This window comes from Numenius arquata, chromosome 25, assembly GCF_964106895.1.
Source record: "Numenius arquata chromosome 25, bNumArq3.hap1.1, whole genome shotgun sequence".
Classification (NCBI taxonomy): Eukaryota; Metazoa; Chordata; class Aves; order Charadriiformes; family Scolopacidae; genus Numenius; species Numenius arquata.
Window position 1 is genome coordinate 1,096,277 of NC_133600.1, and position 15,523 is coordinate 1,111,799.

Genomic DNA, 15,523 nt, shown 5'->3' on the forward strand with positions numbered 1-15,523 from the left:
GGCAGGGCTGCGGGGCGGCCGGGGCAGCGTGGGTGCTCCTGAGCGAAGGGGCACCGTGTCCCTGCCGTGGCACGGGGGGCTGCTGGGGGGGCCACTGGGGGGGGACCGAAACGCTGGTGCCCTCCACCTACGGTCCTTTGATACTGGCCCAGCCTCTTGCCCTGGAAACTGCAGCCGCCCACGGCAGGGCCACGCAGGGCAGGATCTGGCCTCCCGCTCTGCCCCTGTCCTGCTGGAGCTGGCACGACGCCGGGTGCCATCCCTGCATGGGGACACCCAAGTGTCCCCAGGGTTTGTCCCTGCCAGAGCGTCCCGCACTGCTCATGGCCGGGGCTTTCGGGCTTCCCTCGCAAGCCTGAGCTGCCGCAGTGGCAGCGGCTGCTGCTTCCCGGCAGGAATCCGCTCAGCCCATCTGCTTCCCGGAAATCCCAAGCACAGCCCGGGAGAGCTGCAGGGTCCCTGCAAAGGGAGGCGGGTGATCGGGAGCTGCTGCGAACGCCTGGGTGGAAACCTTAGCTGCTCCCCGGGGAGCCACAGCCCCCTGGCTCAACCCCTTGCTTCCTCTCCTTCCCAAACACAGCCTGGGGCTCTGCCCAAACCAGCCTTTAGTCCAGCTTAAGGCGATCCCCTGCCTTGAGCCAGGATGGACAGACACCCCGGTCCTCTCGCGGGCACCCATCCCAAGGACAGGGGCTGGCAGAGGTTGGGTGAGACTCACACAGCGGCAGAGACCTTCATGGCCAAGGAGGAAGATGCTGTTTCCTGCCGGCAGCAAAGTTTTCGCCAAAAGAACATTCACGGGCGCAAAGGACCTGGGGGGAGCCGGGGGACGAGGACAACCCAGTACAGCCCCAGGCCTGGCCAGGACCGGGGGCAAGGCCAAGGTCAGCAGGAAGAAATAGAAAACCAAACCACCAGTGCAGGGCAACCACCCAGCGAACCCAGCATCGGTGAGGGGATTGCGCCCCGAATCTCCTCCCCTCGGTCCCAGCCGGGGCTGTGACATAAACCCTGCCTCCTTGGCCCAAAGTCCCATGATTTTGCCCCACGATTGTCCTCCCCCCTCCAAAATCAAGCAGCCGAGCCCCGACCCGGACCCCCCAACCACCATCCACCACATCTTGGCCCCCACTTACCATCCACCACGTCTTGGCCCTCACGTCGTAGCAGAGCTGCCACTTCACCGAGCTCTCAGCCGCTGGTGCTGCCACCGTGCCCAGTGCCTCCATCCCCGCCCGGCTACTCCGGGACGTACCCGGTATGATGCCCCCCTCCTGGTGCCATCACAGACCCTTTTTTCTCCCAGAGCAGCCCTCAAAGCCGGAAAGAAAAGCAGCTGGATGGAGGTGGGGAATAATCCCGGTCCCAGAGGACTCTCGGCTGCCCTGAGGGAGGCGGGTCGGCCGCTCTCGGCTGGGCTCGTGGGTGGTCACTGCAGGGCAGAGGCTGTGCCAGCGGCCGGGCATGCCTGCGGGACGGCACCCACGTCGGGGGACAGAGGGACCCCAGGGGGTGGGAAGGCAAAGGGATGAGCGGGATCTCTGAGGCTTTGGGGGTTGCTTTGGCTTTTTCTTCCCAGGGAAAGGGCTGCTGTAGGGACCACCTACAGCACACAAGCCCCCGCGTCAGGGACCCTCCAAACCAGACAGATGCACAGACACATCCCTGCGTGGCTGAGGGACCCTCACGCCACCCCTGCCAGCGCTGCCCGTCCGCATGCTCCCAACACCCCTACACCGGGCACAGCGTGCTCTGCCTGGGGGGGGCTGCTCCCCTCTGGGTTTCGCATCTGAGATGAAGGGGAGGTACAGCAGGGGGGGCTGGGGACCAGCACAGGATCATAGAATCACAGACTGGCAGGGGCTGGAAGGGACCTCTGGAGATCATCTCCTCCAACCCCCTGCCAGAGCAGGGTCACCCAGAGCAGGTCCCACAGGAACGTGTCCAGGTGGGTTTGAACATCTCCAGAGAAGGAGACTCCACCACCTCTCTGGGCAGCCTCTTCCAGGGCTCTGCCACCCTCACAGGAAAGAAGTTCCTCCTCATGTTGATATGGAATTTCCCGTGTTCCAGTTTGTGCCAATTGCCCCATGTCCTGTCCCCGGGCACCACTGAGAAGAGTCTGGCCCCATCTTCTTGACATCTGCCCTTTAGCTGTTGCTCAGCATCGATGAGACCCCTTCTCAGTCTGCTCTTCTCCAGCTGAACAGCCCCAGGGCTCTCAGCCTTTCCTCAGCAGAGAGATGCTCCAGTCCCTCATCATCTCCGTAGCTTCCGCTGGACTCTCTTCAGTAATTCCCTGTCCTTCTTGAACTGGGGAGCTGGAACTGGACCCTGTGCTCCAGATGGGGCCTCACCAGGGCAGAACAGAGGGGGAGGATGACCTCCCTCCACCTGCTGCCCACACTCTTTTTAATGGCCCTCAGGAGACCATTGGCATTCTTGGCCACAAGGGCACATTGCTGGCTCATGGGCAACTTGTTGTCCACCAGGACTCCCAGGTCTCTCTGCAGAGCTGCTCTCCAGCAGGTCACCCCCAACCTGTCCTGCTGTGGGGGGGGTTATTCCTCCCCAGGTGCAGGACGCTACACTTGCCCTTATTGAACTTCATGAGGTTCCTCTCCCCTCAACTGTCCAGCCTGTCCAGGTCTTGCTGGATGGTGGCACAGCCTCTGGTGTGGCACCCCCTCCTCCCAGCTTTGTCTCACCAGCAAACCTGCTGAGGGGACACTCTGTCCCCTCATCCAGATCATTGTTGGATATATTGAACAAGACTGGGCCCAGTACTGACCCCTGGGGACCACCACTGGCCACAGGCCTCCAACTGGGCTCTGCGCCACTGTGGGGGCCGTGGAGCTGGTCGCTGCTCACAGCCTGGTGGCAGGATCCAGTCACTGGGAAAAAGCCATCTCAAGTCCCGGCCGGAGAGCCTTGGCCCTGTTGCCCTGGCTTGGTCCCAGCGTGACCCAGCCCCAAGGATGTTGGAGGCTCCTGGGGGGTGACGTCCTTTGGGTCCCACTGATGCCATGTGTGCTCTGGGGATCCTCAGAGGATCCTGGCCAGGGTCATGCCTGCCCCCTTCCCCCTGAGCCTGCCCCCCTGAGCCTGCCCCCCCTGAGCCTGTCCACCCCTCTCCACCCAGGGATGAGCTTTCCTGGACTTCGGGCCTCCAGCCTCAACCTCCAGCAAGTGTTGGGGCTGTCAGCTGTCCACGTCACCATTAATTTAGATGGATTTAGTATCCATCCTCCCGATAATTACCATTTAACTTGGGGTTTGGGGGTTGTGGGCTGATCCCTCCTCCGTGTGGTTGAACCGCTGGTTATGGCTTCGTTATCCTCAGCTGCAGCCGGGTCTTTCCTGCTGCTGCCCACTGGGACCCACCCCGGTCCCTGCTGGGTGCCCTGCCGTCCGCCTTGTCCCCTGCCTGCCCTCCTGCCTGCTGCCTGCTGGTTTTCCAGCCCTGCCTGGCAGAGCCCGGCTCCTCCAGGCAGAGCCAGGAAATGCAGCATCACTCCAGGGCATCCCTGGAGCTTGGTGATCCATCAGTGATGCTGGAGAGGCAGGTGGGCTGCTGGTTTTGCTGGGAGAATCCAGGAGATTTAGGTTTTTTTGGCTTTGAAGGCCCAGGAGCCACAGGAGGAGCTGGTTTTATGCTGAGCTGGGGATTTGATGACATTTGGGGATATTTAGAGAAGAAGATTTTGGGGGATGGGAGCATCCTGCTGGCTGGGTTCTGCCAGCACCGGGGGCTCGGGCACCGCTGTGGACACAGTGCCAAAGGATTCGGGGATGGGGGAAACGGCTGTGTAGGGAGGGAAAGAGCATGAGAGCCAGGTTGCAGGAATTCAGCTCCTGGAAATAATTAATTTCAGGGCCTGGAGATTACGTTCTGATTTATTTTTTTTCTGAAGACAATTTTTTTTTATCCTTATTTCTGATCAAAAGCCAGGCTTTTTTTGGAGAAAGAACTCAGGAGCTTTTCATGAACGTTTCCCCTTCTGATGAGGCTTGTTTTGATCCAAAGGAGGGTTTGGGGCAGAAAATAAACCCAAAGACGAGCTGTGGGAGCAGCTGAGCGTTGGGTGCCAGGGCTGGGAGGGACATGCTTTGTGACGAGGGTGGCGTCGGGCAGCGTGTTCGTGTGGCGTGGCACGCGTGTGTTGGTACATGCAGGCGATGCGCTGACTGTGAGCGGAAGAGACACGTCCTGCTCGAAGCCAGGGCTCTCCTGCCCTGAGGCTGCCACGCTGGCAGAGCAGGGAGGAGATGCCACAAGACAGCACCCAAAAATACACTGGGGGCTGGAGAGACTTGAGTAGAGTTGGGGAGGGCCTGGCACATCCCTGGCTGTGGGGAAGGGCCCTGGAAGGGTCTGGGGGGAACCTGGACCTCCTGCAGGGCAGGGTGGTGGGCACAGGGGTGGGCACAGAACGAGATGCTGCCGGGGCTGGGGGGGTACTGTGCAGCCATCCCGGTTTAGCAGAGCCAGTCCATCGTCATGGGCATCACCCCGACTTCATGGGAGTTTGGAAGTGCTTTTATGTGCCAACGGGAGGCGGGAAGGGGCTGAGCCCCCCACAGAGGGGGCAGAGGGTGGTAGCTGCAGTGCTGGCTGCCATGCCAGGCATTGGCACCCAGCCGGCTCTGCCGTCCCTTGGGCAAAGCTGCTGGGAAGCAGAACACCAGGGGAGCAGAGGTGGCGGGGAAGGGGATGGGGCTGAGCCAGCTCATCCGGCCAGGGGATCCTGGGGCAGGGCTGCCCCAACATCCTGCGCTGCCCAGGATGGTCCGACCTTCTCTGCCCCGTCATGGTTCCCTCGGTGCAAAGCCCAGCTCTCCGTGCCTCAGTTTCCTTGGCAGGCAGGGCTGTACCACCTCTGCAGCCCCCCACATCACCTCCCAGGGCCCCCATCCCTGGGGAGGGAGCTGGTGGCCGTGCTGCTCCCAGCCTGGCTCCGTGGGGCTCCCAGCTGCCTGTCGTGGGTGGCCCTGCTTGTGCTGCCACCTCGGGGGGGTGTCCTTCTGCACATGTGTGTGCACATGTGGATGTGCGTGGGCATGATGTGTGCACTGGGCTCCACGTGCACACATGAGCTGGGACACACAGGTGACCACCTTTCGTGCCTCCTGCTGCTGTCATCAGTGCCCCCAGTCCTCCGCTGGCAGAGGGTTGACCTGCTCCAGGCCCACGACTACTTCTTGGGGGGGGGTCAGACCCTGCTGTGACCATGCATTAGTGATCAGAGGCCATATACGAGATCAGACCAGGCCACTCGGGTCCCACAGGGCCCTGCACACATTCCCTCGCTGTCCTGTGCCTCAGTTTCCCTTGGCATCCTTTTGTCCCCCACTGTCCCTGACTCCACCTTTTGCCGGAAGAGGCCGTGATCCCGTGGAAGTGGCACGGTGCCACCCCTGCTTGAGCTACAGAGGGACTGGAGTAGTAGGATGGAACAGTGAGTCCATCGCCTGGCTCTGCAGTGAGAACGGAGGCAGATGGGGACAGGCTCAGAATGAAACCACGTCCCCAACTGGTGGAGCTGGGAGCTCCGCTTTAACCCCCCATGTGGGACCCCTCCCGGGAGGGTCAGCAGCTGGAGCCGGGGTGCTGGTCCCTCCCTGGGACCCTGGTGGCTTCTCCAGCCCCTGAGCCAGGATCACTGTGGCTGGATCTGGGCACCTCCTTGGGATGTGGCATTTGGAGGGGGAGAGGAGAGAGGGGACCCTCTTGGGGGGGGGGACGACAACAATTTATCCCCACCTGTTTAGACCCACCTCTGAATGGGGCTCAGCACAGTACACTGCTGCCTCCTGCCCCCCAGGGGCTGCGAGCCCCCTCCCAGGATGGGGTAATCACTGCCCCCCGAAGTCATCCCCCCATCTGGGGATGCGCAGGCAGGACAGAGCCCCCCTCGGGCTGTCAGGACAGAGACCCCCCCAGGGCTGTCGGGATAGAGCCCCCCCAGGGTTGTCAGGATAGAACCGCCCAAGGGCTCTCAGGACAGAGTCCCCCCAGGGCTATCCAAACCAGACAGCCCCCCCCCGACGCAATGTGGGCTGATTCCCCCACCCTAGAAGCAATGGAGGTACGCCCCCCCACCCACTGGAAGCAGAATCTCCCCGCCTTCCCCCAGGCAATGTGGCCGTTCCCCCCCTCGGGGGGCCGTACAGCAGGACCCCCTCAGGGTCCATACATTCAGGACAACCCTCTCTGAATTGCACAGAAGCGGGTTTCCCCCTCTCCCCCCCCCCCCCCCCCAAAACCCGCCTCTCCCTCCCCACCCCTGGGTGCGGTTTTTTTGGGGGGGGGCGGTGGCTCCTTTAAGGCGGGGGCGGCGGGGCTGACGTCAGGAGCTGTCCCCGGTGCTGAAGCAAGATGGCCGCCCGCTAGTCAACCGGGGCGGCGGCGGCGGCGAGCCCCCCCCTCCCCTTCCCCGACCCCCCCCCTCCCGCGCCCCTCGGCACCGGAACCGCCACCGGGACCATGTCGCTGCTCTGCGTCGGAGGTACCGGGGGGGGACGGGGACAAAAATGGGGGGGGGGGGGGGGGCGTTGGGCCAGCCCCGGGCGCTCCGCCGCCTGCCGGGGGGGGGGGGGGGGGGGGGCGGGGGGGTTCGCTGCCCCGGTACCGGGGCAGCGAACCCCCCCGCCACCCCCCCCCCCCCCGGCAGGCGGCGGAGCGCCCGGGGCTGGAGGGGGAGGGTCGTGAGAACGGCTCCATTCACAAAAAAAAAACCACCACCCGGCGCGTGGATTTATGAATGAACCGGCGGGGGCGCGCGCGCGGCGCCGGCCACGGGAGGGGGGGGGGGGTGGTAAGCGAGGGTGGGGGTGGGCGCACCCCCCACGGCTCTCCGCCCCCCCCCCCCCCCCCCACCTCTCCCCTCCATCCCCTCTCCGTCTTCCCGCCCCCCCCTCCCCGGAGCACACACCCCTCCCATTGCTTCCCCAATCCTTCCCCCACCCCAAGACTCCCCCCCCCCGCGTACCCCCCTGCATTTCCCTAACCCCCCCACCCCCAAAAACGCCCCGGACGTTCCCCCCAACACTCCCCCATTTACCCCCGTACCCCCGATTCCCAACCCCACCCGCCCCCCAAGCGTCATCTATCCCCAAGCATCTCTACAACCCCCCCCGCAAAAACCCCCATACACCCCTAAATCTCCCTATCTTTCCCCACCCCTCCCAAAAGGCAGACCCCCACGTGCCCACCCCCCCGAACACCCCCACCCCTCCCAGCGCTCCCCAAATCACTCCACACCCCAAGCCCCCCCCCCCGCGGACACAGCTCCCCGCATTCCCCAACCCACCCCCACCCCCAAACATCCCCCACCACAAACGCACCCCAGACGTTCCCCCCACCCCCCCATCTATCCCTGTACCCCAGATTCCCACCCCCCATGCACCCCCCAAGCTTCATCTATCCCCAAGCGCCCCCACATCCCCCCCCTCAAAAACCTCCATGCACCCCTAAATCCCCCTATCTTTCCCCACCCCCCCAAACACTCCCACCCCCATCTCTCCCCAAGTCCCCCTGCACCCCAAGCCCCTCCCAGACGCAGCCCCCTGTATTCCCAAACACCCCCCAATCACACCCCAGACATTCCCCTCACCCCCCATCTATCCCCGTACCCCCGATTCCCACCCTCCCAAGCAACCCCCCCAACCATCATCTGTCCCCAAGCACCTCCACATTCCCACCCCCAAACCCCCCCCAAATCCCCTTATCTTTCCCCAGCCCCCCAAACTCAGACCCCCACGTGCCCACCCCCCCAAACACCCTCCCCCCTCCCACCTCTTCCCAAATCCCCCCCACCCCAAGCCCCCCCCAGACACAACCCCCTGCATTCCCTGAACACTCTCCACCCCCAAACATGCCCCACACATTCCCCCATATACCCCTGTACCCCCAATTCCCCCCCCCCCAAGCTTCATCTATCCCCAAGCACATCCGTATTCCCCCCCCGAGGCCCCCATACACCCCCAAATCCCACATCTTTCCCCACCCTCCTCGCAAACCCCTAAATACCCCCCCAAATTACACCCCCAGCCCCAATTACCCCTCAGGGCCCCCTATGCCCCTGCAGGTGTTGCCCCACCTCAGGGATGGTGATGCTGGGGGAGTCGCGGGCAGTTGGGGGGGGGTCCAGCCTTGTGGTTTGGTGCTGGTGGGGGCCTGGTTAGAGGTACTGGTGCCCCCATCCTGGAAGAAACGGGGGGGAAATATGCAGGGGGGGGATCCCCACCCCCCAGTGTGTTAAGACCTGCCCAGCTCGGTGCGCAGATGAATCCTGCAGTCTCGGGCTGGACCTCGCTGGTGGTTCCTCAGTCTGGGGGGGGGAGGGGGGTCCCTTCCCCCCTCCCCAGACCCTGCGGCACCCGGATGGGGAGGGGGTGGCACCTGTGGGCCCCCGGGGGTAGCGGGGAACGAGGTGGCAGGGTGGCAGCTGGGGACAAGGTGGGGCACAGGGTGTCTGGGATTCCCCCACCCGGGGGAAATCAGGAGGAAAATGGGGGCTCCCCCACTGCTGTGACCCCTCCCACCCCCCCGCCCTGTCCTTGTCCCTTTGGTGCTGTCACAGCCCCCTCTCCGGTCGAAGTGCCCCCCAGCAGCCAGCCCCACATTTGGGGTCCCCCCCTTCTGGCAGGGGGAGGGGCCATGCCTTTACTCCCGTTTTGGGGACTGTCACGCGCGGTGACACCCTCAGCGAAGCCGGGGGCGGACGGTGAGAAACAGCTCCCGGGTTCCCCCGCCGCCCCGTCACCGCTTGCTGGGGGCAGCTATTTTTGTCACCCTATTTTTGGGGGCACAGGGGCGGAGGTGCCACCCCAGAGCCTCCCCCAGCCCCTCGGGGGGGGGCCGGGGCCACCCACAGCCCACAGGGGCATCATGCTGGGGGAGATGTGCCAGGGTGAGGGGCACTGGAGGGGCACTGGGAGATGTGGGGTGAGTGGGGACAGGGGTGTGTGGCTGGGAGGGGAGTGTCTGAAGCAGCGCGAGGCAGACGGACAGATGGACGGGCGGGCGGACGGGCATCCGGAGGGACAGATGGAGAGACGGCTGGACAGATGGATGGAGGGGTGGGGAGACGGGAGCAGGTAGACAGAAGGGTGGGTGGGTGGATGGAGGGGCAGAGGGGTGAATGGACAGAGGGAGAGGGTGGATGGATGGACGGATGGATGGACAGACGGATGGATGGATAGATGGATGGATGGATGGATGGAGGGAGGGATGGACAGAAGGAGGGAGGGGGTGGATGGAGAGACAGGTGAGTGGGTGGATGGTCAAAGGATGAACGGACAGAGAGGTGGGTGGACAGAGGGATGGATGGATGGACAGACAGGTGAATGGATGGTCAGATAGAGGGATGGCTGAACAGAGGGATGGATGGAGGGATTTATGGACAGACAGAGACATGGATGGGTGGACAGAGGGAGGGAGGGGGTGGATGGAGAGACAGGTGAGTGGGTGGATGGTCAAAGGATGGACAGATGGAGAAATGGGTGGACAGAGGGATGGGTGGATGGACAGACAGGTGAATGGATGGTCAGACAGAGGGATGGGTGGATGGAGAGAGGGGTAAATGGATCAATGGACAGAGGAATGGACCAACAGAGGGTTGGGTGGATGGACAGAGGAATAGGTGGATGGACAGACAGGTGAATGGATGGATGGATGGAGGGATGGATGGATGGAAGGACAGAGGAATGGACAGACAGAGGGTGGGGTGGATGGACAGAGGGGTGGACAGAGAGAGGGAGGGAGGGAGGGAGTGGACGGAGACACAGGTGACTGGGTGGATGGTCAAAGGGTGGATGGACAGAGAGATGGGTGGATGGACAGAGGGATGGGTGGACAGGGATGGGTGGATGGACAGACAGGTGAATGGATGAAGGGACAGAAGGACGGACCAACAGAGGGTTGGGTGGATGGACAGAGGGGCAGGTAAATAGATGAACAGACCTACAGAGGTGGATGGACAGAGGGCTGGACAGACAGACAGACAGGCCTGTTGCAGGTGGCCCGCAGCCCAGACTGGTTTTTATGCTGCTGCCAGTCCGATCCCTGCCAGCTGCCTCCTGCCTCAGTTTCCCCAACTGGCCAACACCCCCGAGCAGAGGCTGGTTACCCCAGCCCAGGACCCACCTTGGGGCTTCCAGCCTGTTGGGGGAGGGGGGGGTACCCGCCTCCCATGGGGGTCCCGCTGTCCCCACTCGGGGGGCTTAGGTTGAATTTAGTCCCAGGGTGGGACCCCAGGCCCCACCACCCCTGTACCAGCTTCGGGGACCCATTGGTGGGCGGGAGGGTGGCACAGCCCCGCTCGGGGCCGTCAGCCGCAGATGGTGGCAGCAGGACTTCTCCTCGGCAGTAGATGACAGCCAGGAGAGCCACGTGTTCCCCGGGTAATTGTTTGTTCCTGTCAGCTCGGGTATTTTTGGAGCTTTTCCTTCCTCTGCTCTCCCGTTTCGGAGGCAGCGACTGATGGAGAGCGTCGGCCCCGGTGGGTGCGTCTGGGTCTGGGGACAAGAGGGGGTCTGGGTCCCATGGGGATCCCTGTGCAGCTCCGAGCACACACCCTGGACGGGTCCTGGTACCAAATGTATTATAATATTATAATAATAATAGCAATATATTATATATAATATATAAATTAATACATTATATATCCCTGTGCTGCTCTGAGAACATGCCATGGACAGGTCCTGGTACCAAATACTGTACTATAATATTATAATAATAATAATATATTATACATAATGTACAAAATAATACATTACATATAATCTCTTTAAAAATATATATAATAAAATATTGTAGCACACAGTGATGTCAGCCATCCCCACCAGTCCCCTGGGCTCCCATCCCAGTGATGCCAGGGGATCTTTGGGATCCCGGAGCCTCATGCCTGGCCTCGAACCGACCCCCAGGCACGAACCCCCCCCACCATCCGTGAGCGAAGCCCTGTGATTCCCCGGGAACACGGCGGCCAGTGACGTGGCCGGCGACCTTCCTTCGGGCAAAGTTACTGCAAAGAGCCACCACACGCGTGACCCTCTCGGTGGCACAGGGCAGGCGGCCGAGCCGAAGGATCCCCAGTTATTCTGAGGGGTGTTGCTGAGGCTGAGCCAACCATTCCTCCCCCCGCCCCCCCCCCCGCCTCAGTTTCCCCAGAGGTGCTCCAGGGCCAGGCGGGGGCTGCTGGTGCCCTCGTTGCCTCCTCCCAACCCCACCGGGCACGTGGAGCCCCCGCGGCCCCTCCAGCGCTGGCGGCGGGTGATAAGCGGCTGGCGAGTGGCACGTCTCTGAAATCAAATTACCTTTGATATCGCCAAGGCTATTTTCATCCCTCCTCGGTCACGTTGGTCCTCCACCCGCTGGCACCCGCGTCATTTAACCGTTCTCCGGGTGCTGTGTCATTCCCTCCCCGCCTGCTCCCCTCCTGTGAGCCCCGAGGACACCCCTCGCCCCCACCACCCCCTGGTGTCGCCAGCATCGGTCCCCGGCTCTGCCCAGCTGCCCCTTTTGCCTCCCCATTGTGGGCAAAACTGGGGTACCACCCCCCCCTCACCACCCCCCCACCCCCCCCACCCCGCAGCACTGATGTAAAACTTGGGGAGGGGGACGGATCAGCCAGACTCAGGGGTGTTGGTTCCCGTGGTGCTGAGCAGGATCTGGCCCAGATGCAGGCCCCCCCCCCCCGCCCCCCGACAGTCAGCCAGTGGGGAGGGGGCCCCACTGGGCATGATGGGACCCAGCCCCTCGATGCCCCCAGGAGGGGGACAGGGCTGGGGAGCGGTGGGTGGCGTTTTGGGGGTCCCTATTGCAGTGGGGTTGGGGGGACCATCCCCACTGCCCCCAGGGCTGCTGTGGGGTGCAGGAGTCGGGGGGTTACAGCCCACCCTGGGTTTCCTGTACCAGATCTATGTCAGGCTTTTGGGAGATGGCGAGAGCCTTAACCCTTCCACCGCTGGTGCCCCATGGCAGGGACCAGAGCTGGGGGGGGGTTCCCCCCCCAGGATCATTTGTTTCACTAGATGGATCTGGATTCAGGAGCAGGGTGGGGTGAGGGGGGTTAAACACCCCCTCAGCAGATGCAGGCTGGTCATTTGGGATTGCAATGAGATGTTTCGAGTTGTGGCAGTTATCTGGGGGGGGGGCTTTGCTCCCCTTCAGTGCCCACCTCCAGCTCATGCCTGTTCCCCTGCCTTGTGCCTGGCACCGGGGACTCCTGATTTACACCAGCAGGAGAGATCCCGCTGCCTTCCCCAACTTTGCAGCTGGAGTTTGGGGGGGTGGGGTGCATCCAGGGCTGGGGTCCCCCCCCCCCCCCTTTGGTACTCTGATGGGGGTCCCCAGCCCCCACAATGAGGCTCTCAGATTGAATCTCTTCCCTCCTTCTCTGTCCCCACAGTTAAAAAGGCCAAGTTTGATGGGCCCCAAGGTAAGTGGCCCCCCACCTGCCTGCCCACCCTGGGGGGGGCTGGGGCTTGGGGCTCAGTTCTTGGGTTGGTTGGATGTGGGGGGATCAGAGGAGGGGCTGCGGGGTGGCAAGGGGACCTCAGGCTCAGCCTCAGCTCTGGAGGCAACATTTGGCAAGTCGGGGGGGGGGGCATGCACAGAAATGGGGGTGCCCTGGATGGGGTGGGGGGGCTCACAGCCAAGCCACCCCTAGCAGTTGTAGGGTCCATCCTGCCTGGCCGACTGGGGTTGGGGTGCTGAGGGCAGTGTGGGGGGACCCCACGGGAGGATGGCAGTGGAGGGCAGGGGCATGGCTGGGGTTGGGGGGGGGGCACTGGGGGCCGCTTCACCCTGCGCTTGCTCCCACAGAAAAGTTTAACACCTACGTAACACTGAAGGTGCAAAATGTCAAGAGCACAACCATTGCGGTGCGGGGCAACCTGCCCTCCTGGGAGCAGGACTTCATGTTGTGAGTGTCCAGGGTCCCCCCTGGTTCCCCCCCCACCTTGCTGTTCCCCCCAAACCCTCCATCAGGGGGAGTGTCCCCCATTGCCACTGCTCCCCCTGACCCCAGCCCTGGGGGGCTCACCAGAGTCCTGGGGCCGAGGGGGCAGGCGGAGGCTGGGGTGGCCCCGGGGGGCTGCTGGGGACGGGGGGGGGTGTGACCTGACGCCTCTCCCCTTCCCCAGTGAGATCAACCGGCTCGACCTGGGCCTGACGGTGGAGGTGTGGAACAAGGGGCTTATCTGGGACACCATGGTGGGGACGGTGTGGATCCCCCTCCGGACCATCCGGCAGTCCAACGAGGTAGGGAGCCAGGCACCTCCTGCCCCCGGCCGGACCCTAAGGGACATGTAGCCACCCGCCCCGGACTGTCCTTCGGCGGGGGCAGAGCCTTCTTATCCGTGCTTGGAGAGGCCCCTGCGTGCATGGGTGTTTGGGGGAAGGGGGGTCCCTGGAAGCTCTCCTCACCCCCATTTCCACCCCACAGGAGGGCCCTGGGGAATGGCTGACGCTCGACTCCCAGGTCATCATGACTGACAACGAGATTTCGGGCACCAAGGACCCCACTTTCCACCGTATCCTCCTCGACACCCGCTTTGAGCTGCCGCTGGGTGGGTACCGTCCCCTGGCACGCCAGAACCGGGGCACATCCTTCCTCACCCCCATCCTCAGGGATGCTCGGGGTTGGGGCTGGAGGTCTGATCCTGTAGCCTCAAAAGCTGGGGTCTGTTTTCCGGGGGGTCTGTGCACCCATCGGGGTCTTTCTCCCTGCAGATATCCCTGAGGAGGAGGCCAGGTACTGGGCCAAGAAGCTGGAGCAGCTCAATGCCATGCGGGACCAGGATGATGTAAGTGGGTGCGGAGCCGGGGGCCAGGGCTGGGCAGGGGGCTGTGGGCGGGAAGCCCTCACCAGCCCCTCTCTCCCCAGTACGCCTTCCAGGAGGAGCAGGAAAAGCCTCTGCCCGTCCACAGCTCCCAGTGCTGTAAGTGCTTCCCTGCCCTGCCACGGGACCCCCCCACTGCCCCGTCCCCCCCAGCTCCCCACAGGGATGTGCAGGAGTGGGGTCCGTGCTTGCCTTGGGGTGCTGGACCCCAACCCAAGTGGGGTTCAACCTCACCCCACACCCTGTCCCCATCCCCGTTCCCATCCTCCCTCCCCTGTCTGCCGGTGTTGCTTTGCTGTCTCCCTGCCCCACAGTGTGTGAGCCATCCCGTGGGGCTGAGACAGTGGGGGAGGGCACAGCGGTGGGGCTGGTAAGGATGGTCCCCAGTGAGCCTGGGCAAGGGGCAGCGAGGCTGGCGAGGGGGCTGCTCGCTGGGGACACTGGCAGAGGGGTCTGGAGGATTTGGGGTGGCAGCTCGGTTTGTCCCAACCTGTGCCTCAGTTTCCCCTTCTGTAATCACACCAAAGCCACGCACAGCCTGACACTGTCCCCTGTGCAGTTTGGTGCCACCATGCCCAGCCATAGCACTGTCCCCAGCCTGGCTTGGTGCCACCGTGCCCATCCCTAGGCCCCCTCCCTGTCCCATCTCAGTACTGCATTGCCCAGCCCCTGTCCCCTCAGTGCCAATGTGCCCCATCCTGGACACTGTCCTCAACCCATCTTGGGACACTCTCCCCAGCCCAGCTTGGTGCCACCATGCCTGGGAGATGCTGGTTCCTCCCAGCCAGCTCCTGCGGCTGCCCTGGAGCTGCCTCCATCCTCATTGTCTCTGCCCCCCCTTTTTTTTTTTTTTTTTGTAGGCAACTGGAATTATTTTGGCTGGGGAGAACAGCAGAGTAAGTATCATGTCCCCTCCTCTCCTCCCAGCCTGGGGGTCCCCAGGGCATCCCCCTTTGCCGTGCCATAGCCTGGCCTGGGGCTCAGGGGACCTCACACTCTAATTCTGTGCTGGGTGAGGATGGAGGCCCTGAGTGCCCTGTCCTGGGCAGGGCTGTCCCCACAGGCTGGCGGGGACATGGACTCGTGAGGATCTGAGCCCTCAGGGTGCCCTGGTGGCAATGAGCAGCTCGGGCTTTGCCTCTGTGGCTGGACATCGGTGGGGCAGAGGGAGGGTCCCCACACACTGTCCTCCTCTTCCCCCCTTCTGTATATCCCATTCCCCGCCTCCGCCCTCCCCTCATCCCCCCAAACCCCTTTCTGCAGAGGGGAACACCTGCAGCTTGTCCCTCACCCCTTCCTGGTCTATCTCCCCAGCATGGTCCTGCAGTGGTGGGGACACAGTGGTGGCAGCAGGGGCTGTGCCGGGCGCAGGGCAGATTTGGAGCATCCCTGGGCGCAACAGCCACGGGGCCATCCCCTGTCCCACTCACTGGGTCACCCCTTGCAGATGATGACCCCGACAGCACGGTGGATGACCGGGACAGCGATTACCGCAGCGAGACCAGCAACAGCATCCCACCACCGTACTACACCACCTCCCAGCCCAACGCCTCCGTCCACCAGTACCCCATGAGGCACCAGCAGCAGAGCTCCCGCGACTCCTACACCGACTCCATGCAGAGCTACGAGGACTACGAGGACCAGCGTCCCATCAGGTAGCGTTGGCACAGCC

The 15,523-nt window shown here is 63.3% G+C and overlaps 1 protein-coding gene across 1 annotated transcript in view; it reads left to right on the forward strand.

Moving 5' to 3' along the window:
- Positions 1 to 6,487: 6,487 nt before the first annotated feature.
- The window catches only part of LOC141475569 (protein unc-13 homolog A-like), a 35,595-nt gene continuing 26,559 nt past the window's right edge, over positions 6,488 to 15,523 (forward strand). Inside the window, exons 1-9 of the mRNA XM_074164007.1 lie at positions 6,488 to 6,509; positions 12,417 to 12,446; positions 12,833 to 12,932; positions 13,153 to 13,270; positions 13,455 to 13,578; positions 13,742 to 13,815; positions 13,896 to 13,950; positions 14,712 to 14,747; positions 15,299 to 15,506. Coding sequence (XP_074020108.1) covers positions 6,488 to 6,509; positions 12,417 to 12,446; positions 12,833 to 12,932; positions 13,153 to 13,270; positions 13,455 to 13,578; positions 13,742 to 13,815; positions 13,896 to 13,950; positions 14,712 to 14,747; positions 15,299 to 15,506 — 767 coding nt within the window. The remainder of the gene's footprint in view (positions 6,510 to 12,416; positions 12,447 to 12,832; positions 12,933 to 13,152; positions 13,271 to 13,454; positions 13,579 to 13,741; positions 13,816 to 13,895; positions 13,951 to 14,711; positions 14,748 to 15,298; positions 15,507 to 15,523) is intronic.